This window comes from Onychostoma macrolepis, chromosome 11 (assembly GCF_012432095.1).
Source record: "Onychostoma macrolepis isolate SWU-2019 chromosome 11, ASM1243209v1, whole genome shotgun sequence".
NCBI lineage: Eukaryota > Metazoa > Chordata > Actinopteri > Cypriniformes > Cyprinidae > Onychostoma > Onychostoma macrolepis.
The window spans coordinates 7,964,846-7,992,799 of NC_081165.1; the positions used below are offsets into that span (position 1 = coordinate 7,964,846).

General features: G+C 40.3%; 1 protein-coding gene across 7 annotated transcripts in view; it reads left to right on the forward strand.

Moving 5' to 3' along the window:
* megf6b (multiple EGF-like-domains 6b) overlaps positions 1 to 27,954 on the forward strand; it is a 100,658-nt gene that overhangs the window by 30,531 nt on the left and 42,173 nt on the right. For 5 of the 7 annotated variants that reach the window (XM_058791601.1, XM_058791599.1, XM_058791598.1 and 2 more), the window contains exon 5: positions 27,756 to 27,878. The exons of 1 other annotated variant lie outside the window; for it this stretch is intronic. In XM_058791601.1, the coding sequence (XP_058647584.1) occupies positions 27,756 to 27,878 (123 nt within the window). Of the gene's footprint in view, positions 1 to 18,014; positions 18,058 to 18,526; positions 18,565 to 27,755; positions 27,879 to 27,954 lie in introns of those variants that run through there. One more of the 7 variants, XM_058791604.1, reaches the window with a different exon arrangement.

Here is a 27,954-nt window from a genome sequence, read left to right on the forward strand (position 1 = left end):
AACATGCAATTTTGATGTACAAAGACTGAAATAGCATTTTCTTTTAAAACATACCCAGGGTTATTATCATGAGAGGAAAGTATTCTCAGCTGAAGATCTGGCAAACTTTCCAGTGTGTATTTGTCTCTCTGGAGAGCATCAAAAGTTACTATTTACATGTTTTTTTAGCGTTGATTCTTGAACTGGGCCTGGCAAAGCCTTCACAGACAGTGTGCCTTCAGAGCGAGATCTAATTCACAGACTGAAAATGTGTGTAAACTTTATTGAGATTGGGCCATATCAACCAGTGATTTCATCATCAGTAATGGATGGTAGAAAGTTCAGGAATGAATGGCTTGAATATAGTCCCATAACTTTTTTTTTTTTTTTTTTCGTCTTCACATATTTCACATTTCATGGCAGTGAGTCCAAAACGGACACATTTCAAGTGACTGGATTTGGAAACTGATAAAAAAGACAGAGAAATACAGTAAACATCAGGGCCTGTATTCACAAAACATCTTAAGGCTAAAAGTAGCTCCTAACTTGCCGATTTAGAAGAAAATCTTAAAAACGGGGCTTGTCCTAAATTTAGGACTCCTAAATGTTTGCTCTAAGAGTATTTCACAAAGCGTTTTAGCGCTAAAACTAGCTCCTAAATCTGTGAAATGTTAGGAGTAGTGAAGAGGAATCCTAAGTCACTAATACCAAGCCACAAACTATCCTAAAATGGCTGTTGCCGGCAATCTGCCTTGGAATATAAACATTTTAGAAACATTTGACGATAACGAGCTTTTAAAAAGGTATCACCTTTTAGGCTTTGGAGGTTATCCCAACTCCAAATTTTCCTTTGATTATATCCTTTTCATTAACCAGTTGGGCAAGACGTAACAGCTGAACAGCTGTCCAGTTTGGTTTTCTTTTATGTTTGCATGTCTTACTATCAGCCATGATTATTCTACTCTGTTAATTAAATGGCTTTTTATATGCATATTCACTAGTTTCTTTTTACGAGAAGCATACAGGCTGACAATTACCTGAACATATACATATATATTATATTGTTTAATTAGTGACACTTAGCCTGCATTTTAAAATCTTTATTTGAATGTAGCAATTAACTTTTTTTTTTAATTATTTTTAAACCTTTATTTGAATATGGCAACATAACATTGTGCTCTGCAATATTTAAATGAATAAATCTCTGACAGAGACTATCAGCCAATCACTGTGTGCATAGTTAGTAAGCATGCTGGCATCATCCATTGCAATGAGGTAAACCCCACCCTTACTCTTAGCTTAAGACTTCTCTCTATTCCTTAGTAAAAGTTTGTCTCAGCAGCTTTGTGAATAGGTTTTAAGAAAACTCTTAGCTAAAAACCTTTACTGCTATTTAGGAGAACTCTTAGTGGTAAGATAAAATGTTTTGTGAATACAGGCCCAGAAAAACAGCATGCACATGTCAGGTTAAAAATGGAAGGCAATCAACAGACACTTAATGCAGGAAGCTTTACCTTTCAAATCAGCAGCAAGAGTCAAAACTTGTCCACATCTCAAGTTAAATGTCATCCATAGTTATTATGGTTACCTAAAACTGAAACTAATTTTAAAACCATAAAAGAAAAAAAAAAGAAAAAAAAAAAGAACATATTTGCTAACTTGAAATAAAATATTAAAAAAAATTTATATCAGCTGCATTACTCATTTTAATTTAGTATAACAACATTCTAATTTTAATGTTATTAAAACTGAAATACAAATCAATTAAAAAAACCTGAATGAACATATAAAAAACAACAACTAGTAATGCACACATCAAAAATTACTAAAAGTACTTAAAATGAAAATGGAAATGAATGAATGAATGAACACACACACACACACACACACATGTCTGGTTTGCTATGCTTGTGGGGACTCTCCATAGGCGTAATGGTTTTTCTACTGTACAGACCGTATATTCTATTGCCCTACACCAACCCTACACCTAAACCTAGCCCTTACAGGAAACTTTCTGCATTTTTAGATTTTCAAAAAACTTAATTCTGTGTGATTTATTAGCTTGTTTACCCCTGGGGACCTCAATTTAGGTCCCCACCTTGACATGAGTCCCCATGAGTCTGTGTGTATTCAGTTTTAAGTCCCCACCTGAATAGAAATACAGGTACACACACACACACACACATACAGTTTTTAAGTAACATTTTACAATCTTTTTATGAATTCTGTTTACTATAATGCAAAATCTAATGCAAATAATATATATAATGCAAATCTAATTCTTTATCAATTTTGTAAATACTAAAATCAATTTTTTTAAAAATACAAAAATTGTTTATTTTTTAATTTTTTTGATGCAGTGAAATAAATGCTTAATTGTCATGAAAATAATGTAATAAATAAATTATAAAAAGTTCTGATTTACTGTCTGGAGAAGTTGACGCTATTTGCCAAAAGTCAGAGCCAGTCTGCAGATTTCATAGAAAATCGTGTAGTGTATGATGGTCACAGACTCGGTGCGACTTGATGCAACAAAATACTGTAGAACTCATTAAAATCAGTGATGCTGTCTACACTGGATGCGGCGCGACACGACAAATCCCTGACAGTAAACTGCTGCCTTGTTCTATTTATGACGTACTGACACAAAGTTCAAATGATTTTTAATGTTCACTTTGATGTAAGGGACAGTTGTCCCTTCCAGTGCAGGCACGGTGTTTTTTAAAGACCTCGAGAAAGTCATCCATGCTTTTATTTTTTCAAGGCTTAAATATTGTAATTCCCTTTATATAGGAGTTACCCAGAAAGCGTTGTTGCGTTTGCAGGCAGTCCAAAATGCAGCAGCCAGGATGCTGACCGGTACTCGAAAACGAGACCATATTACACCAGTTCTATTTTCCCTTCATTGGCTGCCAGTACGTTTCCAAATAGAATTTAAGCTTTTATTGTTTGTTTTTAAATCATTAAATGGTTTGGCACCTCCTTACCTTGCAGACCTTCTGAAACGACACACGCCTACTAGATCCCTTAGGTCCTCTGATCAGCTGCTTCTAAATATTCCTAGGTCTAGATTAAAACTTAGGGGTGATCGGGCCTTTTCAGTAATTGCACCTAGACTGTGGAATTCATTACCCCTGTATGTTAGAGCAGCTCCAACTATATTTACATTTAAAACTCGGTTAAAAACTCATTTATTATCTCAGGCTTTTGATTCTACTGGGTAATGAGGGGTGTCATTGAATATTTAGTGTTTATTTTGTATTTATTTTCTGTATATTTTCTTGGTTTTATTTGTTTTACTTTGTTTGTACAGCACCTTGGGCAACAAACAGGTTGTATCAATGTGTGCTTTAAAAGTGAAATAAACAGAAACAGAAACAAACGGTGTCAGACTCTGATTGAACGCTTCTCTGTGGGTTTGTTGTGATCAAAACAACTTTAAAGTCTGGTAGTGTGTGATCCTCAGTCGTTTAGTGTATGACGGACAGTGTTTCCTGTTTGACTGTTGCAAAGATGGTAAGTTTATGATGTCCAGTGTTTTCAAATCTATTCATATTTTAAGTTGTGTAGTTTATTCCGGCCTTAACATATTTTGTTGAAATGACCAGGATGTGTTTTCATGCCATACAATTATTTAATTTCCAAGGCTGATTTTTTTTTTTTTCATAGTGTAGTTTTTAGGCATGCTTGTTGCATTGTGCTATATGATAGTTAAAAAAAAAAACAGTGATCTGAAAATCATTACCCGATATCATTTTAGAGTAAATCTGTTTTACGTTTTGATGTTCGTCATCATCATCTTGACAGTTCATCAGACTCATTCATCTGGCTCTCGCAGTCACCCTGTTTTATCCCTTTTTCCAGTTTTTCCAGTCATTGTTCTCTTTTGCACATCTGTTTGAGCTGCCTTTTCCTGAGATCTGGGAACGTTTGAATGCTTCCCTGAGTCCTGTTCAGCACGTATAATGTAATGATGTCAGAGTGCATCATTCCAATGGAAAATCCTCCTTTAAACGGACTGACTCGCTGACATTCCTGTTGCATCGGCCACCTTGTGTGTTGCAAGGAATTAATCAGTTATTAAAAAGTCTGGTTAGTGTGCAGTGTTCCATGACCCGGGAAATTCTCCATGGGTGAAACGGCCACAGCAGGACAATAGAGGGTGAGCATGAATGGGACGCCCTGATACGACATGCACCACGGGTTCCTCTGCTGCAGTTTCTCACAGTCTGTCACATGTCTCCATCCTTCCTTTTTTTTATTCTTTCTCTTCTTTAAACTAACAGTTTATGCAACAATGAAAATTGCAATTATGATTTCTTGAACCCGACGTAACCTTTTAATTTTGAATTATAAACAAAAATTGGGTCAACTATCCCTTTAAGCATCCCTTCTCTCTCTCTCTCTCTCTCTCTCACACACACACACACATACACACACACAGTTTAAAATAGTGTCTTAAAACAGTTTGATATTTTACCATTTTTTTGCAGGATTCTACTGCAATACAAAAGAGCTAATTCTATATAAATGTTGTAACTACTATAAAATGTGAAAAATAATACTTAAAATTATTTTTATTTATTAATTTTTGTTGTTGTTGCAGAAAAAAATGTATCAATCACTATATGCTGTATTAACAAAAAACATTAATGGTGTTAATAAAAACACTTACACTGACAAGCTACGCAATATTGCGTTCATAATCAAATGCGATACATCTGCGATAATGAACGCGATATTGCAGGTTCTCAGTGATCTACGGCTGTGTGTATTAAATGCCGCTCCATCTGATGGAGATTTGCTATCACAAAACCGGCTTTACTGACAAGATGCGCATGACAATCACATGCGATTTATCGTACAGCCCTTTTTGTTTGTTTGTTGATCACAAAGTACAAAGTAGATGAGGAAAACTCGGATGCTGGGTGTATTCAAAGTGCCGCCATTACTGTCTACAGTGCGTGGAATGGTGCGCTGTGATTGGCTGAGCGGATTTATAGACTGGCATTTGTCGTGGTTTGGAAAAAAAGGGAGAAAACATGACAGAATAACACAACGGATATCGCATTTTGCGTAAAATTAAAAATTGACTTTTCAATACCGACCAGATACAATACTGATTTTGGTGTTAACTCAATTATTTTTTTTAAATGGCATATATCGCGTTTTGGAACCAAACTCTTCATATAATCAGTTTGTAATAACGCGGATAAAACAAAGTTTACATGTATCCATAGATTATTAACAGAATAGGACACTCCCCAAACATATGAAAAGTACATGCTAACGCAGTATTACAGAAATAGCAGTTGTAATTTGGTTATAGTTTCATTTTGAATTTTGACGATGAGCCAAGCTTTTAGAGGTTAAACTGAGGTTAGACCACACACTCTCCCAAGTCGACAGATAAATTAAGGTCAGATAATTCCCGATTCCAAACAGATTCCACAGAAAAAAGGCATTGTAATGCGATCAACAATTCCATCACACACAAAGGAAACAAATGGTCGACCAGAAGATGGTGCATTCCAATCCCGCACAGGATGAGATCTCCTTAAAGTAACTCTATATGTCAAACCGCCCGAGTGCGGAATCCTTTTAAAAATCAAATTAAATAAATAAAGATATTAATGTCTGTTGTATAAAATAAAAGTAGCACAAAAAAAGGTAATGACAAACAACTTTGAACAAGAACCAAAACAGACCGCACATTACCGAGAATATAGGTCTGCCTAAAAAAAAAAACAGAGAAATGTTTGGATACGTGACCACCCCAACGCAAAACATGTCCCCAAAAAGCCCTCAGTGTCAAGAACTAGTAATCAAACCTTCTCTCCAATAGTTCTAAGAAAAAATTTCAAGGTCTACCTGTCACTAGACAAGTTTGCAGGATAAAAGATCACAGCAGAAACTTAAGTGTCCAGGTCCACCTTGTTATTCTACTCTCCAGGGCAGTTAAGATGCCTTCTTCTGTGGCAGTGAGCTGATAAAATCCTCCGCTTTCTGAGAAGAGTCAAACATCATCTGCTCACCGTTGTGCCATAGTTTAATTATCGCTGGATAGATGAGAAACGGCTGCAGACCCCGTGCTGTCATCCTCCTAAGGACTGGGTTGAAGTTCCTTCTCCTGGCAGACGTGGCTCCCCTCGGGATCGCGGATCTGTCCTGCCATCTCAGCACACGAAAGATAAGAGTATGCGGCCACTTGGAATTACTTTTTCTTCCATCATAGACGCAATGAGCCCGCTCAATCTCAATATCGCGGCCTTTCAGTGCAGGAATCCACTTGGAAAGATTAGCTCTGAGGAAGCCGGCTGCATCGGAGCCCTCCAACCCCTCCGGCAACCCCACCAGTCGTACGTTATTTCTCCTGCTCCTATCTTCCATGTTCGTCACTTTATCGGTAAGTTGTTCTAGCTGCTTTCTCAGGTTCGTGACTGTCCTCCTATCCTCACGTGCAGCTGCTTGAATGGAATTGACCCGGTCCCGTGTCTTTTTTGCCGCAATGTCTAGCTTTTCAACTTCTGCTTTTAGCTCTTTTACAGAATTGTTGGTCGCTTCTATGTTCACATGTAGGTCACGCAATGTCGGGGTAAATACAGAGTCTATTGCATCTCTTACTGTCGAGGCCACAACCGAATCCAAAGTACTTTGTGCTAGCTTGATACCATTAGCAATGGCACCATTGACATCCTCTTTGGTGATGGTGGAATCTTTTAATTTTTTCTTTATTGGCGATTGCTCAATCACTCTTTTCCGATTGTTATTGCTATTCATGATGGAATAGAGAGAGAGTGGTTCGAAATTTACTATCAGGATTGTAGTATATTTGACAGAGTGAGCAGAGCGAAGAACTGTGCGTGCGCTGCCGTCGAAGGGTCACGTGATCTCCTCGACTCTGATTGGTTTATTGCACGTTATTCCCAAAACACACCCATTAGTCATTAAGAGAATAGGGACAACCCTTTTAGACTATGCGCCGGGCGCGCCGACTGTTTTTCCCGTTGTTAAACTAGCAAAAGTGGATTCGGACACAACCTAAGTGCACCTGCGGCGTGCGCTTTAGACCATGTGCTTAGATCATTAAAATAGGGCTCAAAGTGTATTAAAAAACCTTTTGTGTGCAGAACTACTACTGCCAATCAGATTCAGGGAAATACAATTTATATTCTTACATATGTTTTTATAGCTTTTATAGCTTCAGTCTGTTTTTTGGTTCATTAATTTGTCCTCCATCATTTCATCGCACACTTTGTCTTTTCTTGTTTCTGCTGGTGTTTTCTTTGTGATAAGAAACCCAAATATACAGTTCTGGTCATTCAACGAAAAAGCATCAAATCAAGTCAGGAAACGAAGAGAGAGACCAGTGTAACTCTCTCATTACTGCCACAGTAAACCTGCCTCTGGATAAACCCACAATCCCTGCTTCCTGTCTGTATCCTTCCTGTTTAGTTTCCTTATTTTGCCCTTTATAGGCTAGGAGAGAATATATAGCCCGGGTCTTTATAGTTTCCTGCTGCTGAAAACCTCCAGTCAGAATGAGTTTTCATAATCGTGTTTCTCATGCTAGAGACTGATGCCTTAATCTTTCCTAATTGAGCTGCAATTCCTGTTGTGTTTGACCTGATGAAAGGCCCATCATGGCCACTCTGGGTCTGGACGTCATGTGCATTCAGACTTGAAGCTGACAGCTGTTTGCGAAATACAATTAGGGTGTGATCGCCGAGTCCAGCTGACAGACAGAGAGCGTCTTCATTCTGTGACTGCATGACACGCAAACCATTTCAATGCTTTAGTTTTCTCTTTTTAAGTCTAGCTTCTGAATTTAAACAAAAAATGGCATTCACAACCCATTTTACCTCTGTAATGTGACATTCGATTTGATGTTGATAAAGTGAGATGGGTTATTCAAAGGGGGAAAAGTAGGATGGGGCTTTACTTAAATGCTAAAATAATAAAAAGAGTGATGGATTTTGGTTAACGTAGCCTAGAGAACATTTTTTTATGTGTGTGTGAAATAAGGTGCACTGATGAATCATTATAATTAGACAAAGTAAAAAGAGTCCATTTTGATTTCATGTTTACTTTTAGTAAACATTTTAGTATAGTTTATGAATTGGCCCTGCATACAGTGTCTGATTTTGAAAAATAGTTAATATGTGATTCAGTGTGAGACATGACGTGATGCTTTGTGAGTGTTTGAGTGGGTGCTGATGACTACTGTGCCCTGGAGGAGCTCTGACAGGTTGAGATGTGATCAAAGTGAGTCAGCAGCACTTCTTCATGCGATGACATTGATCTGCACCTGCTTTACCTTCCTGAGCAAAGTCAAACCCATTGAGTATTTTTTTATGAATATTTATCAAATATATATAAAATTAGATTTAATGTGTGTTATTTATTTATACTTTTTATTTATAAATTGTTATTTTTTTAGTTAATTGATATTAATTAGGAGGTAAGTAAACTGTAATTACACACATACGTGTGCGCACACACACACACGCGTATACATACTGTGCATATTTGACTGACTGGAAATTTATTTATTGCTTTTTATTTTTAATTATATACAATTATCTATATAACTTATATATAATTTATATGTATGTGTGTAATTATTGTTTGCTTATAATTTCTAAATATATTTAAGAAATATTTATTATAAATTATATATATATATATATATATATATACACACACAAACACACACACACATATATATATATATATATATATATATATTACAATAATTAATCATTTATAAATCAATGTATAAAAGTATTCATTCATGTAAGTAAATAGATAATCTAATTTACTAATTATTTAAATATCATTCTTATTTACTGCCATTTATCAAAAATATATTTATTGTTTTATAAAATATAATAAATAAGTATAAGTAATACTAGTCAATTAAGTATACTAATCAGTTACATAGATATCATTTTTAAATTAGATAAATTATTGAATTTATAAATCAATGTTTAAGTGTATTTTAATTCATAGATATAAACATATTATTTAATTTACTAATTATTCTTTACTTATTCTTCTTATAAATTATAATAAATATCTAAATATGCAAATTAGAAATTATTATGAATAACTATTACATAGTAAATTACACACACATACTGTATATGTGTTTATAATTATTTATTGTACATGCATGTAATTAATTTAATTTAATTATTTACTAGCCAGTCAGAATTGAACAGTGGGTCACTTTCCACATTCTGCAGTCACAGTTAACTCACATGATCCATGTGCACCGCATACTCGTGCAGAAATTAGGTAGTAATTTGGACATTCCTTTCGGAGTCCTCAGATCCCTGCAGGCTCCAGCACAACATTCCCATGTCTGGGGTCAAAGCGTGCGTCAGGCCCAAACAGGTAAAGCTCAGATACAGAGCGCAGGTTAAAGATCAGCCCCACAGGGTTTGCCAAACATATTTTGTCTCTTGTTAACACCAGGAGCTTTGTAAACCAGACGAGAATGAGAGCAAATGAAAACAAATCTTTTGTCTGGATGTCAAAGTATTTCTGAGACAAGCCCGTGACCATTAGAGACCCAGAGAAGGAAATAGATTGGTGTCTGGTTGAGCTAGTCTTTTCAAACAGCCCTAAGAATAAATCTGCTCAGCTTTCTTGTCTTTTGTAGTAATTCAGTTCCCAAACACGCTGAGATACGTACGGCTGGAGTCTCGTCCGTCTCACGTAAACGACAGCATCCATCTGAGACGAGACTGCAGGGAAATTCACTCAAACTCATTCTCTCACACACGTGTGTATGTGCAGTGCTGATTTGACCACGCATTTCACACACACACACACACCAATGCACAGAGCCAGATCCAGTGGGCTGACAGGGGGCCAGGAGGTCGTCTTATTAAGTTTGAAAAATGTCAAAGCATCATTAACAGAACTGAACACAAATTCTGAGTGTCATAATCAAAGACTCCTTGGCCAAGCAACAAGGAGCATTTCCATGTGCTCAGAAAGCATTTGAGACTCCATAAAGGGTTTTGGTTTCGTTTTGGTTTTTTGGTTTAAAAGTGAATGGTTTCAGGGGTCTGAACATTTTAGAAGGGACGATGCACATTAATTAACATGAGCACTCCATCATGTCCATCATCTAAATGTGCTAGATTTAGCCATACAGGCTAATTTTCATCTGCAGTCCCTGGCAGGTTGATGGTAAAAACCAAAGTCCATAAGTCTAAAAAACATAAGAAAAAAACGGGGGGAAAAAAACACTACTTCAAACGAAGACATGTTTGATTATTCAATAACCACCCTTTTATTGATACAGAAAAAGAAGCAACATATGTAATATTTCTTAATTCAAAAAGTGTAGTATTCCAGGTATGTGCTGCTCAGTTATGATTTTACAGTGATGAAATAAATTAGACCTTTTATCCAATGCTTTCAAAGTCTGCGTATAGAGTCTTTCTGCTGGTTGTAAAGTTGTCCCACCTGTCTGTTTCCAACTGGTGAGGCAGTAGTTCATATGTGAAAAGATCATAGCATTAATGTATAGCTTTGTAGACTCAGTGGTTAAATTATTCCTAATATGTCTAAAAATTACCAGATTAAATTTAATGAACTTGTTTTTGAGTGTAAATTGTGAAATATTCAAGTATTATACCTAAATATTTATACTAATGGACTACTGATAATTTTCTACCTGTTGTAACAGACTTTGAAAAAAACAAAACATGAATACAGTTTTACTAATATTAAGATGTAAACATGAATTTTCTAACCAGTTAGTAATATTAACCATTGCTGCCAATAATTCTTCTGCAGCTTGCGTTTTACTTTTAGCATCCAAGTGTATAACTGCATCATCAGCATACATCTGCCAGTTTACAGTAGAAGCACAAACATCACGTAGGTCATTAATATACAAACTGAATAACAGAGGACCCAGTATTGAACCTTGAGGTATACCAACTGTATTAGTAACTAAATTTTAATTAATTAATGTATGTATATAAATAATAAAAAACAGGTATCTTCTGTTCACCAAGACTGTATTTAGTTGATAAAAAAATACAGTAAAAAACAGTAATATTGTGAAATATTATTTCAGTTTGGGGAAAAAAACTGTTTGCTATTTGGAACTGTTTTAAAATATAGTTTATTCATTTGATGCAAATATTCAGCATTACTACTCCCTCTTCAGTGTCACATATGTGTAATTTATAATATACAGTGTATAGTATTATGTATTATATATTTATATTGTGGTTTTCAGCAAAACTCCCCGTCAGCTCTCTGGAGTTACTCTTGAGCGACAGTGCTGATTCTTTGTCTTGTCAACACACGCCTTGGGAAGAAGAACTGTGTAAAAACAAAACACAGCTGTTCTGAAAGACAGATATGTGAGGAATTTGAATGGTTTTTGTCTAGCTGAACTGCGTTGTGAGAGATTCTCTGGAAAGGTTTTGATTTTGTGATGAGTTTATAGAATAATGGCTCTGAGATGGTATTTGTATAATCTATCATTCTTTGTATGCACAGACGTTGGAGATGCTCTGCCAAGTTTCTTTTGTCAAGGGCATGATGGTAAATATTTAAAATTGGAATTAGATATGTACTGGAATCTTTGATTGAGATGTTTCTCTGAAAATTCCTTAGGAGAAAAACAAATAGACACAACTGAGATGATTGTTTACATACAGTAAGAGTTTAGAGCTGTAAAATTAATGTGGAGAGCAGCTCAGATCATTCTGGAAGAATTTGATGAGAAATGTTTGAGAAAGGCAGACTTTGGTATCGTGGCAAATATGAGACACTGCTGAGATTTCTTCTGAGGAGACTCATGAGATTTCTGGGTTTTGTCAGTCGGTCGGAACAAAAGAACAAAATTATTATTTTGCTGTGCATTCATTCATTCATTCATTCATTTTTTCTTTATTTTTTCTTTATTCTTTCTATATAATATACATAATATTTATGTATGTATTTTTATTTATGTGTTTTTGTTTTAATTATTTTTCTTTATATCTTTCTTTTTTATTTATTTATACTTTCATTACCTTTTTTCTAATTTCATTGCTTTATTTTATTTATTTATGCATTATTTTCATTCATTTATTGTTTTATTTATTCTTATTTTTATTTATTCTTTTTGTTATTTATTTATCATTTTTTATGTATGAATTATTTACATTTTTTTGTTTGTTTTTTATTCATTTTTATTTGTGTACTTAGTTTTTTTTATGGTTCCTTTCTTTACATTTCATTTCACCCCAGAATTGTTGAAAAAGCATCATGAAGTAGATGATTGGTGGTTTTACATACATGGTTGCCTATCTGATGTCAGACGCACGTGTGTGTAGCAATGTGGTCACATTAAGAACAGAAATATCTTTTATACAAGTTTGACTTATCAAGAGTGCATCTGGCTGTACACACAGCACATGTGGCCATGTCTGTGTAATTAAACTGAATGCTGCATTAGTCAGGCTGGTAGCTAGCCATAATGCAAAAATACACAGTATGAATTATGTACAATTTGCACATTCACATTTGCATACTTGTGTAGTGTTTGTTTCTGGCCTTGTGATATCAGTCTGTGTGCATGTACCACAAATCACCTGACACTATCAGCTATAGATTCATTTACACACCCATATGCATCGATTTAAAAGTCGTGGCAGAGCAGCTGCAGATGTTTGAGCATAAACACAAATGATTAGCTGTAAAAGTCTGTGATATAGATTCAGAAAAGGAGTTGGGTTTTATGTGAGTTTATTTGCTCTCTGCTTTGAATAATCGCTGCGGTCAGCGCTGGAGGATCTGTTATTAGTTTAGAATAGAAAGTTATGCTTTGATTTTTGAATGTCATGAACATGTTTTGTTGTTGTTATCAGAAGGAACGTAATCAAAAACAATGCATGCACAGGGAGCGTGCAACTGGTTATCTTTGGAGGAACAGCACAGCTGAATATCATCCCATAATTCATGTGACAAAGTATTAGAAATTCTTTGCATGGTTTTAAATTGTGCTTTCGGACTGAAAGAATCAGTTACATGAAGCGTTTATACAATTTTGACTTTCTTTGTTTAAAGCAATTCATCTTAAGATGAAGATTAGATCTTATAGAAATGCATTGGTGAATATGAACAGATGTGGTTGGTTATGAAGTGGCGGTTGTTATGGATTATGTGTGGCTGCAGTTTTTCATATGTCTTACTCTGTGACCCTTTTGTCTGCAGGCGTGTTTTAAGTGCACTATGTAGGCAGCAGGGGGCAGTGTGTATCTCCAGTGCACGGTAGCTACAACACAATATTCCATCATAATTGTACAGTATCAATTATGATGGATGAGGCACATTTTCATCTGCTTAGCTTTTTGTTTGTTTATCAGTTTGTCCGTATAAGAAATAAATCAGGATGGTAGAGCTCTTTATTGCTGAATCAGGATATGGTTATTGCACAGATACAGAACACTATGAAGGCGAGGCAGACTTGCCCATTCTCAGGGTTAGTGATTTGAGCAATTCCTTGCCTTAAGTACTGTACTTAAACTGATCAGTTCCAGACATAAATGATTTCTTAATTTTTAATTTTTATTTATTTATTTTTGGAAGGGGGGGGCTTTGCTAAGTGATTGGATTATTAGTTGCTATGCCTTAAAAGGAAATTATTAAATTATAAAAACGTGGCTCTTTTGCTTTAATATATTTTATATAATAATGAAATGATATAATATGCACAAATGATAATGCTGCCCTCCTGGCCCTGTACTATGAGTCCTTCTTTTAGAAATAGAGGAATATGAAGTCAGGAATCTGCTGCAGAGGCAGAACAGTAGGAAGGCAGCAGGCCCTGACTCCATATCATCTGCAACATTGAAGTGGTGTGCATTCATTCTTGCCCCCGTATTCACTGAAATATTCAACTGGTCATTAAGAGTATGCAGAGTCCCAGCATGTTTTAAAGCAGCTGTTATAATTCCAGTGCCGAAAAAGTCGGATATTAATTGCTTAGATGATTACAGACCAGTGGCCCTGGAACTTCAGTTGCTATGAAAATCTTTGAGCGATTGGTGCTTAGGTATCTAATTTCTAAAATCTGTCTGGATTCTCACCAATTCGCCTATAAGGCTAATAGGTCGGTTGTTGATACTGTGGCTCTGTCTCCACTCAATTCTGCAACATCTTGAAGCCCCCAATACTTATGTTAGAGTCCTTTTTGTGGACTATAAATCGGCATTTAATACAATTATTCCAGTTAAACTTTTTGATAAGTTAAAGCAATTGGGGATTCAACACTCCCTTGCTTTCTGGATTTTGGATTTTTTGCTGAACAGAACCCAAGTAGTTAAAATTAATAATACACTTTCAAGTCTCAAGACAATAAGTATGGGGGCCCCACAAGGATGTGTATTGTCACCATTACTGTACTCTGTATACACTAATGATTGTGTTTCACATTGTAATTCAGTGCAAATCTTTAAGTTTGCTGATGATACTACATTGATTGGTTTAATAACAAATGATAACGAATTGGATTATAGAAGGGAGGTTTCTATACTGTTTGATTGGAGTTGCACTCACAATTTGAAGTTGAATGTCCTAAAAACAAAGGAAATGGTGTTTGATTTCAGACGGAGGACAAATGCTGTTTTGCCATTGATTATTAATGGTCAGGACATTGAAAATGTTCAATGTTTTAAGTTTCTCGGGACTACCATCTCTGTAACGTTAAAGTGGGATGACAACCTAAGAGGCATTATCAAAAAATCTCATCAAAGGCTTTTTTTTTTTAAGACAGCTTAAAAAGTTTGGCATATCTAAAGTTGGTATGTTCAATTTTTATAGAGCTGTCATTGAAAGCGTGCTGACTTTTTCACTTATAGTGTGGTTTGGTAGCTCCACAGTTCAGCAGAGAAGTCAGATTAATTATATAACTCGGGTTGCTTCGAAAATTATTGGTTATGATCTTCCCACCATTGATGAGATTTATGTCTCACGTTTGCAGAAAAAAGGCTTAAAAATCATGAAAGATCCTTTACATCCAGCTAGACACCTCTTTACGCCTCTTACTGTTTTCTATTTGAATATATATTAAAATGTAATTTGCTGATTTTCTGAGTAATATGCTGATTTAATGATCAAGGAACATTTCTGATTATCATCAGTCAGAATTAAACTGATGAATAGAAAGCATTTATTTGAAATAGAAATCCTTTGGGTAACACTTGCAGAATGAAAATTAAATGCACAAAATGTAAAATATGAAGACATTTTCTTCAGAAGTTTCCAGAGTAAGAATAAAAAATAAATCCAGACTGCAGAGATGTTTATTGCTGAATCATTGTCCAATTGTTTATAAAAGCATTAAACAATGGAAAACTGTCCTGCTGTTTCAGATAAGATGCATAATATAATTTTGAGCCAGACGATTCTTGCCTTTGGCTTCCCTGATGAGGGTGTTTATGTGCTGGACGGCTGTGCTCTTGGTGACCCTAGTGATGCTATCTGGACGGTTTTCTTTGGCTCTATCTGACCCGTATGATTCAACAGCAGTGCCAAGCTACGGTACTGACCCCCGTCTACACAGAAACACATTGACTTCATGAGAGGAAGTCACACAATGCACGGCTGGAATGCAAACACACAAATCTCTCAGAGTCGCACAGTTTGACACATAAAGGGTCTGAACGATTGCTGGTGGTCAAAAATACATGTGTTAGATTGTTTTTCCTGTTGCTATTCATTCTTCAGTATAAGTTTCAGCATATTTGAAAACATGGATAGACGTTAAATAATGTAGTTTTTGCATAGATGTGGTGGTTCTGACAGGTGGTTTGTGTGCATTATATTCACAGTGATCTGAACATGTGGCAGAGCCACTAACCAGAAGTTGAACAGATTTTCTCAAGCAGTGGATGCTACGGGCTGTAAAACATATATCACATTTATGTGTGTGTGTGTGTGTGTGTGTGTGTGTGTGTTATGTGTGCATATCTGCACATCTGTGTGTGTTTGAGGATAATAGATTTATAACTTACTGAACTAAGAACATTCCATATGAATTCTTTTCCTGCAGAGGTTGCAAATGTTTAAAGAATTAGTTCATCCAAAAATGAAAACTATCATTGCTTACCTGCTTTCATGTTGTTTCAAATCGATATGACTTTCTGCATAACACCCAAAAGGAGATGTTAGGAAGAAATTTGTTGAAGAAATATAAAAAGAAAATTTACTCAAATGGATCCTCTGCAGTGAATGGGTGCCATTACAATGAGAGTCCAAACAGCTAATAAAAACATCACAATAATCCACAAGTAATCCACATGACTCCAGTCCATCAATTAATGTCTTGTGAAGTGAGAAGCTGCAAGTTTGTAAGAAAAAAAAAATCCATCATTTAGACGTTTCTAACTTCAAACTGTTACTTCCAGCTAAAATACGAGTCCACTATCGATAATATTGCTTTCTTTTCTGAATCAGGGGAGAAATATGCACAGATCAAGCACCCTATAAATATGTTAGTGCATTTCACTGTACTATAACCTCCAAGAAACACATCATACACTGTAAAAAGTGATACGTTTTTTACTTAATAATTTTAAGGCAACGGGTTTCCTCAATTTTTTTAAGTTAAGTCAACTTACCACTTTTTACAGTGTACGTTGCCACTCTCAGGTATAAGGGGCTTTCCCTGCCATTAATGCTTAGACAATTTACACTGCACACGTCTGCGGTGCAGTGTGGCTCTGATATGGCCACTGAAGCTGACTGCGGCCACTCTAGTCAATTTTTAGTGAACTATTCCTTTAAATTTCAGTTTGAAAAAATTTGTTTTGGTTAGAAACACACTTCTCAAAACGTCTAATTTGCCTGTAGCTATAAAACATAATCAAGGATTACTGATGTGTGTTTTTTTCGAGTTAGTGTGGTGTGATTTTGTGAGTTTGAATAGACGAAAATCAATTAAAAGATCGGCTGGCTCTTTGTTTGTGGTTGTTCTGTTTGTGATGTCAGAGATTTATGATCTATTGTTCTTTTTGACAGAATGTCTCTGTTGGTGAAACAAGTCTGTTGTAACACAATAGAAACGTGCCTGAACATCATCCAACTGACGACATCAAATTCCTGGCCAGTTTTCTATCAACTCTTCTATCAACCAACTCACACTGTGCTAAACTAAAAAATACATTTAAACATCACATTGTCTCAACACAAACTGCATCTGAAAGTTATGCTCCTGGAGAACAGAAGGATGGAATTTACTTTCTAAGATACAACTGTATCTCTCCCAATAAAAGTGGTTTGCTTTCAGATAAGGGAGAACTGATCTGTACAGGGTGAGCATGTTAAATTTTACTAATTCCAGAATATATATATATATATATATATATATATATATATATATAAACACTCAAGATTCCAGAGGTTATCAAAAAAAAAAAGCAATTTAATTAAAAAATTTATTTAAGATAATTATTACTAAAAGAATGATGAAAATGAAGGGAAAAAGATGAAAAAGATTCAAATGCATTCAAAAACAGAGTAAAGACACAAGACACCATACATTTTAAAAAACGTAAAACCACTTTATTAATAATGTACCAAATATCATATCAGGAGGGTATTTCTTGTCAACAATTTAGTTTTTCATAAGCATTTTCATCCTCTCTCATCCTTTCAATTAAGATTGGTTTCTGCTGCTTTATCTTCAGTAAGTAAAAACCTCTAGTTTTTACTGTTTTTTGGGGAGTGGATGTTTGATTAGTTGGTTTTCAGTGTGTGTTACACTGTTTTCCTAATACGTGTCAGACTTCATTATGTGGTCGTGACCCCTGACCTCAGTGACCCCGCACACTGCTGGTAACACCCTCCTCCGAAACCCGTGTCTCCATCTTTGTGCAGGTGCGTGGCCTAAAGCAGGACCCCTGACAGAAGAAAACGCTGCCGTTCCCACAGGGTGTCTCTTTCAATCCTTGACCAGCAGGTCGGCCTCGGGTCATGAAAGGGGCCGTGACCTCTTAGTGAAGGAATGTGGTTCATCTCCATTTCCTTGTTGATGTTGCAGTCTGGATGTAGACGATTGTGTGTACAGGCTGACATTATGAATTATTGACCTGCCACTCATTTTATTCACATTGTGGTTAAATATAATAGAAGTATTGCACATAGATTATGTTTTAACATGTTGTCACATTTTCAGGAATGAAGGAAGCGTCACTCTTTCTCAACTATAACTATATTCACCAAATGTCCTTCTTCAGTACTTTAATCTATTTAGTGATGGTTAAACATTGGTAACACTTTAAATTAACAGGGTTGTCAATAATAACATGCATTAACTTTAGTTGTGAATTCTACTTTTAAAGCATTGTATTTCTACCTAAACTAGAACATATTGAGCAGATTTTGCTTGGTGTGTCTTTTTTGAATATTTATAAACCTTCAAAGTTGTCTAGTTTTTAAAATGACGGACACTAGGCATGTGTAATAGTGTGATCACCTCCGGCAGCAGCTCCATTCACCGATTCATTATGTATATTTCCTCCTCCAGCTCACATCGCTCGGCTCTTCAGGGGCCAATTTGTTGTGGTGAGGATTTTATTGAAATAATGTTTTGGGAAACCGACAAACTGATTTTCTCGTAAACATCTCCATGTGTTTGAGTGTGAGAGCTGGATATATGGGGTGTAATGGGGAGGTTTGTTAAACATCTGCAATGAAAGCTGAATGAATGGCGAAACATCTTGCTGTGAGGCTGGTTGGCCTGTTGAAGGACACAATTTTCCAGCTATTTCATTTTTTCTGATTAACATAAAGTGGTTTGGGGCCAATTAAATGTCAAAACACCCTTTTTCATCTCTTTGAGATGATTTTTGTCCACTGGAAAAAAGAAGTGGTTTTGTTTGACATGGGAAGAAAACTCTTACTGCTCCTTTTTTAAAAGGGTGATTCTTGACTTCCTTGAAATTGTATTAATAGTAACAGTTCACCCCCCAAAAATGAAAATTTGCTGTTAATTTGCTCACCCTCAGGCCACCCAAGATGTAGATGAATTTGTTTTTTCAGTAGAAGAGTAAGGAAGATTTTTAGCTGAACCCGTGGTTCTTGTTGATTCATAAAATGCAAGTCAGCAGCTGCCTGTTTTTGAGAATAAAAAAGCATATCAAGGAACACAAAATTAATACCCGTGGCTCCTGATGCTATATTGAGGTCTTATGAAGCGTAACGATCGGTCTGTACAACAAACTGAACATTATTCACAGAGCCTCAGGCAAACAGGGAAATCTGTTTATTACATGATGATGAATGAAATCAAATACGCTGTGTTTTCCACCAACTGGCAACCCGGAGTGCCGAAATACAGCTGGGTAAACTGGCAGTGGGCGGGTTACACAGACCAAAACAAAGACAGACATTCCGTTCCGGAACGCACATTTTCAAAGTAGCATAACTGACTGTAGCATTGTTTTTCAGATAAACAAGTATGTTAACTTAGCATGTTTCTTAAATATCTGCAAATATATTATGGTATTTTTATGCTTTAGTAGAGTCAAAAACTTACATACAGCACCTTTAAAGGGGTCATATGATGCGATTTCTTGTTTTCCTTTTCTTTAGTGTGGTATGTAGCTGTTTGTGTATGTATACGATCTGCAGAGTTACAAAGCTCAAAGTCTCCAACAAAAGAATTTATTCTATCTAAAAGAGAAGGCTGATCCAGACCGGGCTAAAACGCTTCATTAAAACACGCCCCCACATGTCTACGTCACGATGTGGAAATATTTGCGTAATTCCGCCCAAATGTTCACGCAAAGAAAGAAGGCATGGTTTCAGTAACCGCAGTACTAGTGTTTATGCAGCCATGTCAGGGAGACACTGTGTGTTTCTGTGCAAAAGCAAAAGTACTTTATTTGGCCTTCCGAAAGTAGATGCAATTAGGAATCATTGTTAAGATTTGTTTACAACAGAACAGCACAACCCAAATGTTTGAATTTGTGCAACGCATTTTATGGACGTCAGTTTCGTGAACTTAAGAGAGTACAAGGCTGGCTGTGCACAAACGCTATTTCTATAAAAAAAAAGGTCAATTACGACTTTGCTATGACAATCTGGCACTTCTGAATCAGCGACTGTAAGTATGTTTTGCTATTAGTTTAAGTATTTGCTATTGACTGTTCAAATGCAGAGTTTTGCACAGTATAGAGTAGTGTGTCGTGTGTGTGTGTGTGTGTGTGTGAGAGAGAGAGAGAGAGAGAATCACATCACAGTGGAGGTTGAATTTAACATATATTTCTTTTCTTTTTTTCTGCAAATTAATAATTATTAATATTATAGCCTACTGCCTAGTGTTTCGTTGAGGAATGAATCATTCACATAGTTTCATTTGTAAATGAAAACAAAACACGCTCATTTATCATCACGCACTGGCATAAATAGCCTACAATCATAAAGTATTGCCATAATTGTCAGGCGTTTACAGTATTTGCAAAACTAGGCCTCCTGGGCACCGTTGATCATTTATGCCTGTATTTTGGCTAATTTTTAGTCTGAGTGACTGTCAGGCATCCGAAAGTGAGTTTTGATTGAGTAACTTGTCAATCTGTGCTGCTCGAGCCGTGAACTGTTTCGTTCAGTCCGATTTAGTGAACTGATTCAACTAGTTCAGTAAAAAGAACCGGTTGAAATGAATGATTCGCTCATGAACCAGACATCACTCCGAACCGTTTACCTGAGGCTCTGGATTACAGATAATATGTTGTAAATAATAATGTTGATTTTCTTGCACAGACAGATCGTTTCACTTCATAAGACCTTAATATATCGTCATAAGACACTGGTATTAATTGTCTGGTATGAATTGCATTTTATGAATCACCAAGGACCAAGGTTTCAGCTAAAAATCTTCTTTACTCTTCAACTCAAGAAAAAAAGTCACATCTTGGATGGCCTGAGGTTGAGTAAATTAACAGCATATTTAAATTTTGGGTGAACTATCCCTTTAAAGATAATGTTTGAATATAATTGGGGTAACATTTTATTTTAAGGACAAATTCTCACTATTAGCTAGCTGCGTATATGCATACTACTAGCATACTGGCTGTTTATTAGTACTTACAAAGCACATGTTAATGCCTTATTTTGCATGACCATATTTTAGATCCCTTAATTCTAAGTACCTTATTAAGTATTAATAAGCAGCAAATTAGGAGTTTATTGAGGGAAAACTTTTAAGTGAATATGTGTTCCCTTTCAGTCGGTCACTCCGAGTCACGTTGGGTGACCGACGAATTGGGATCTCGCTTAGAGAGACCAATCCACTTCGAGTCTAAACGAGCCAATGCACATTGGCATGCGATTATTGCATCCAGCTGCCGCTGATCACAGCGTGAGTATCAGTAGGCAGCAGGTGCAGCGCATACTCAGCTTTTCACTTCAGAGCCGAGCGGTTACATCGTTCTGCTCCTGACTTCTGCTGACGAGTGAATTCAACGAGTTGAGCACGCTCTTTGGAAGACTCTCGTGCTGGCGGTACGGCGTTACAGCGGCGGTGGTTCTTCCTGTGTCGAGTGGATTGCACACATCAGGTTGCACTACCCCCTGTTTGTGTTGCAGGCGACCATCTCCCCTGTGTGCTTCAGCACGCTAAAAGAGCTTTTTCCCTAAAAGAGCATTCACGGGTGCGTCTTTTTAAAGACGACGTTGCATCTGGCAAACTTGACGTTACGTCTTTGTAAAGACGAGTTGGGTCTTGCTACAGACAACATGTCACCCGTGCGTTTCTGGATGCGGTCGTTACCTGGCGCCAGGTGATGGCCACGATCGCTGCCTCACGTGCCTGGGCAGTAAGCACGCTGAGGTGGCGTTCGTGGATGAGTCATCTTCTCATTGGGAAGGTGATCATCTCGGAGTTGCGGGCCAGGCTCCGTTACTTCGACAAAGGGGCGGAGCCCTGTTGCCTCTGCCACGATCTAGTTCTCGTTCTGGCTGCAGACAGGCGAGGACTACTTCAGGCGGTGGCACGGGTGGTCTGAGGATTACAGTGGTGGCAAACCCTCCAGGGAACCAACCCTCCAGGGACCATCGCTCCTCTTGCGCTCCGAAACCAGTGAGCTGCCAATGGAACATGCTGGCGGAGCGTACCAGCAGTATCCTTGGCGCTCCTTCCAACGACTGGATGTCGATCGCTACATCGGAGGGTGAGCCAGAGCTTCCTGGGGAATAAGATTCAGTTGCGCAGCTGCTCCGGCAGTGGCAATGCCTGAATCAGACCCGGAAATGACGGCTATGCTTTCCCGGGCCGCTGAGAGGGTAGGGCTCGAGTGGAGACCTCCACCGTGTCCCGAGCCCTCGAGGTTGGACGACTGGTTCTCAGGGTAGCTTGTCCTGGTTCTTAGCACCCTGCCCCGGTGCCTCTCTTCCCGGAGGTGCATGGGGTGCTTACCAGGTCGTGGATGGCAACTTTTACTGCCAGAAACCGACCTGTTAGATCCTCCTCCCTCACCGCCCTCGATGGGGGTGCATCTAGGGGGTATACGGGGGTCCCCCGGTGGAGGGGTCGGTTGCGATGCAGTTGTGTCCTAATACCTCTTCCACCCAGCAGGGCAAACCGTGCCTCCTCTTCCGGGCCTGTAGGTATTCGTCTGGTCTGTCCGGCGATGCTTATGTGGCCTGTGGAGAAGCTGCCTCCACTTTACGCTACGGCATTACTGCAGGTTCTTCAGGCTAAAAGCACTGAGGGACATGCACGAGGGTGGTCACGATCCGGAAGTTCTGAAAGAGCTTGTACTGCTACTGACCTCGCGCTACGAGCGATGAAGGTCACTGCGCGGTCTCTGGGTCATGCGATGTCCACACTTGTGGTCCAGGAGCGCCACCTCTGGCTGTGTCTGGTTGACATAGGGACGCCGACAAAGTTCTGTTCCTCAAGGTACATGTGTCCCAGACTGGCCTCTTCGGTGACGCAGTCAAGAACGTGGCCCAGCAGTTCTCGGCTGCACAGGAGCAGACTGAGGCGATCCAACATGTCCTGCCCCGGTGGGCAGCTGCTGCCTTCACCCGTCCGCCGGTTGCAGCGCCCCAGCCTGCTCGCCGCTGAGGGCGGCCCCCTGCGTCAGCCTCCGCTCCCGCACCGCATCCGCAGCAGCCTCCAGAAGTGGCGCCGTGGAGCTGGGCGTAGGCAGGCCGCCCTGGACCCCGTCAAACGTGGCGATGCTCTGAAGAGCAAGAGGCCCGGGACTGGCAACCCAGAGAGAGAGGGAACTGCTTCAGGAGATGGTGGATGCACCTCTCCCTCCCCAGGAGGAGGGCCAGGTTGAGAAATCTTTTGTTTCAAAAAAAAAAAAAAAAAAAGACAAACTTCGACAAGAGGCGGTTGTCTCTGTCTCTGGGTCCCAAAAGGGCATGGAGAGTCATGGACGGACCAACACCATACCACACTCATCCCCCTCTCTCGCCAGTGAGCAGCTGTGGGCGGTTCGAGAGTGCGAGAACGCACCCTCTGCCAGAACGCAGGTTGGTGTTGCACACACACTGACCCCGCTTCGGACCTGCAATGAGACGCCCGAGCCGGGTCCCTGCGTTCCCCTCGCTGCCCCACCGCGGGTACGTCGGTGACTCCGTTGGTGCCACTTGTGCTGTTTCTGGGAGCCTGGCTAGCGCTTCCCAGTCCATCTCGTTGGCTCCGTCAGACCATCAGACTCGGCTATGCGAATCAGTTAGCACGGCGTCCTCCCAAGTTCAGGGCCGTCCACTTAACTTCAGTGAAGGCGGCAGATGCTCCTGTCTTGCGTGCAGAGATCGCAGTCCTACTGGCGAAGCATGCGATAGAGCCGGTCCCTCCAGCCAATATCAGGACGGGGTTTTACAGCCCTCACTTCATTGTACCCAAGAAAGGCGGTGGGTTGAGACCAATCTTGGATCTGCGCGTCTTGAACAGGGCCCTTCACAAACTTCCGTTCAAGATGCTCACGCAGAAACGCATCTTCGGGTGCATCCGTCCCAGAGATTGGTTTGCAGCGATCGACCTGAAGGACGCGTACTTCCATGTGTCGATCCTTCCGCACCACAGGCCATTCCTGCGGTTTGCGTTCGAGGGACCGGCATATCAGTACAAAGTCCTGCTCTTCAGGCTGTCCCTGTCGCCCCGTGTCTTCACGATAGTTACGGAGGCAGCCCTTGTTCCCCTGAGAGAACAGGGCGTTCGCATTCTACCTCGACGACTGGCTCATACTGGCTCAGTCTCAGGACCAGTTGTGCGAACACAGGGACTTGGTGCTCTGGCACCTCAGCCAGTTGGGCCTTTGGGTCAACTTGGAAATAAGCAAACTCTCCCCGACGCAGAGGATCTCTTTTCCCGGTATGGAGTTGGATTCGGTCAACCAGACAGCACGCCTCACACAGGAACGTGCTCAGTCGGTGTTGAACTGCTTGAATACGTTCAAGAGCAGGACGGCGGTCTCACTGAAGCAATTTCAGAGGCTCCTGGGGCATATGGCAGCTGCAGCGGCAGTCACACCGCTGGGGCTGCTTCATATGAGACCGCTTCAATACTGGTTCCATGGCCGAGTCCCGAGTTAGGCGTGGCAACGCGTCACTTACAGGGTCCGAGTCACACCGGCCTGCCGCCAAACCTTCACCCTGTAGTCAGACCTCTCGTTTCTCCGGGCAGGAGTGCCCCTGGAACAGGTCTCCAGGCATGCTGTGGTTTACACGGATGCCTCCACCACCGGCTGGGGGACAATGTTCGACGGGCATGCAGTGTCGGGGGTTTGGACGGGCCCCCAACTGCACTGGCACATCAATTGCCTAGAGTTGCTGGCAGTACGCCTGGCCTTGAATCGTCTCAAGATGCGCTTACGAGGCAAGCACATGCTCGTCCGCATAGATAACACTGCGACCGTTGCGGACATCAACCGACAAGGTGGTCTGCGCGCCCGTCGCATGTCGCAACTCGCCCGCCACCTCCTCCTCTGGAGTCAGAAGCATCTGAGGTCGCTTCGGGCCATTCACATTCCGGGCTTGCTCAACCGGGCAGCCGACGAGCTGTCACGAGCTGCGCTCCCAGGAGAGTGGAGACTCCATCCCCAGACGGTCCAGCTGATTTGGAGACGTTTCAGACTCACTCAGGTAGACCTGTATGCTTCTCTAGAGACCTCTCATTGCCAGTTGTTTTACTCCCTGACCGAGGGAACACTCGGCACGGACGCACTGGCACACAGCTGGCCACGGGGCCTTCGCAAGTATGCGTTTCCCCCAGTGAGCCTTCTCGCCCAGACACTGTGCAAGATCAGGGAGGACGAGGAGCAGGTCCTGCTCGTGGCACCATACTGGCCCACTCGGACTTGGTTCCCGGAACTGATGCTCCTCGTGACAGCCCCTCCTTGGCAGATTCCTCTGAGGAAGGATCTACTGACTACGTCCAGACCTCTGGAAACTTCATGTCTGGTCCCTGGACGGGACGCGGAGGTTCTAGGTGACCTACCCCAGGAGGTAGTTGACACCATCACTTCGGCGAGAGCGCCGTCTACAAGACATGCTTACGCCTTGAAGTGGAACCTGTTCGTCGAATGGTGTTCTTCTCACCAAGAGGACCCCCGGAAGTGCCCGATCAGAGTCGTGCTGTCCTTCTTGCAGCAAGGGTTGGAGCGAAGGCTGTCTCCCTCCACCCTTAAAGTCTATGTGGCTGCGATTGCTGCCAACCACGACCCCGTGGAAGGGAAGTCGGTGGGGAAGCATGACTTGGTCATCAGGTTCCTTAGGGGGGCGAGAATGTTAAATCCCCCATGGCCCCCCTCTATACCCTCTTGGGACCTGTCGCTAGTACTCAGAGCACTACAGCAGGGCCCATTCGAGCCTTTGCAGACAGTCGAGCTGAAGTTTCTTTCAATGAAGACTCTGCTCCTGCTTGCATTGGCCTCCATCAAGAGGGTAGGGGACCTGCACGCATTTTCGGTCGACGATTCGTGCCTAGAGTTTGGGCCAGCAGACGCCCAGGTAACCCTGAGGCCCCGGCCTGGCTATGTGCCCAAGGTTCCCACTACTCCCTTCAGGGACCAGGTGGTGAGCCTGCAAGCGCTGCCCTCGGAGGAGGCAGACCCAGCCCTAGCTTTGCTTTGTCCCGTCAAAGCTTCAGGACCTCAGACCAGCTCTTGTTTGTCACGGAGGCCGGCAGAAGGGGAATGCCGTCTCTAAGCAGAGGATGGCCCACTGGATAGTGGACGCCATCACCCTGGCTTATCAGGCACAGGGTGTGCCCTGCCCGTTCAGGTTGAGAGCTCACTCTACTAGAAGTGTTGCATCCTCCTGGGCGCTGGCTCGTGGCGCCTCGCTGGCAGACATTTGTAGAGCTGCGGGCTGGGCGACCCCTAACACGTTCGCTAGATTCTATGGCCTCCGTGTGGAACCGGTTTCCTCCTCTGTTCTCACCTCAAACGGGTAGAAGCACTGAGAGACCCCGGTTTCGGGTCGGCTTGCTAAAACTGCTCCAGAGAGTCCGTTGGTAGACCCTGTCGAGAAAAAAAGTAGGGGCGCAGGAGGCTTCCACAAGACACTGGAAGGGGCAGTATCCGTGGCCCTTTGGTAGGGATCCCAATTCGTCGGTCACCCGACGTGACTCGGAGTGACCGACTGAAAGGGAACGTCTTGGTTACGTATGTAACCCTCGTTCCCTGAAGGAGGGAATGGAGACGTCACGTCCCGTCGCCACGGCTGCTGTACCACCGCTGAGCGGCCGGGTCACCGGCTCGGCTCCTCAGCGAAAACCTGAATATGCGCTGCATCTGCTGCCTACTTATACTCACGCTGTGATCAGCGTCAGCTGGATGCAATAATCGCATGCCAATGTGCATTGGCTCGTTTAGTTACACTCGAAGTGGATTGGTCTCTCTAAGTGAGATCCCAATTCATCAGTCACCTGACGTGATGTCTCCGTTCCCTCCTTCAGGGAACGAGGGTTACATACGTAACCGAGATGTTCCCTATTCTAAAGTGTTACCATAATTGGAAAAGTGTAATGTTTTTACTATATCTACAGGTTATATACACATGTGTACTTGTACTTTCTCATAACCAGAATGCACCAAACATTATAAGCAACAACGTGCTCATAGAGTAAAAATATATGGAAACTGACAAACGGCCAATGTGATGGCTTTCTGTTGAGCACTTTCCCATGAAAACTCAACTGGCGGTCCAGATTTCAGTAGCTTCAATTATATAATCAAAAAAACATTATTGTCAAATCCTGTTAAAGTGAAGAACAGCTAAATATGTCTTTCATTACACATATGATTTATTAATTGGCAGCAGACTGTCATGGGCAAAATCTCTTTTTATTATGACTATGTTAAGTCATTTTTAAGATGGAAAGATGGAAAAAAGTATATTATGTTTTATTATGGCAATGAATTTCCAGCAATAAGTACTTGTTGAGAACTTATTTGACCTGTGCAACAAGCTTGTGAGTCTTACTCCATGTTTCTACATACAAAAAAGATGAATAATAGACTTGATATGTTATTTATTTATTTATTTTATAAAGTAGCTTTTTATACTTTTAGCAATAGTAATAGTGATGCTTAATTTAGCAAACAGTCCTGTCACTTGGTCATAATTCACCCTCATGCATACGGTTGTTTATAATTGCTTATAAGTTTCATAATTGGTTTGTATGAATATGTTCACGTGTCTCCAAATTGTAAACATTTGGAAACAATTGTCCAAACTGTTGCAAATCTGCATCTGTAGTTCAGACTGTAATGTGTTTGTTCTCTCACTGTCAGATGTGAACGAGTGTGAAGAGACCAATGGAGGGTGTGAAGCTCTTTGCTGTAACACCATCGGCAGTTTCTACTGCAAGTGTCCCGCAGGTCAAGAACTTAAAGAGGATGGCAAGACCTGCCATGGTGAGTCCCATCCTCTCTCCTCTCTCTCACTCTCTCTTTCTCTCTCTCGCTCTCTCTGTCTCTCTCTCTCTCTCTC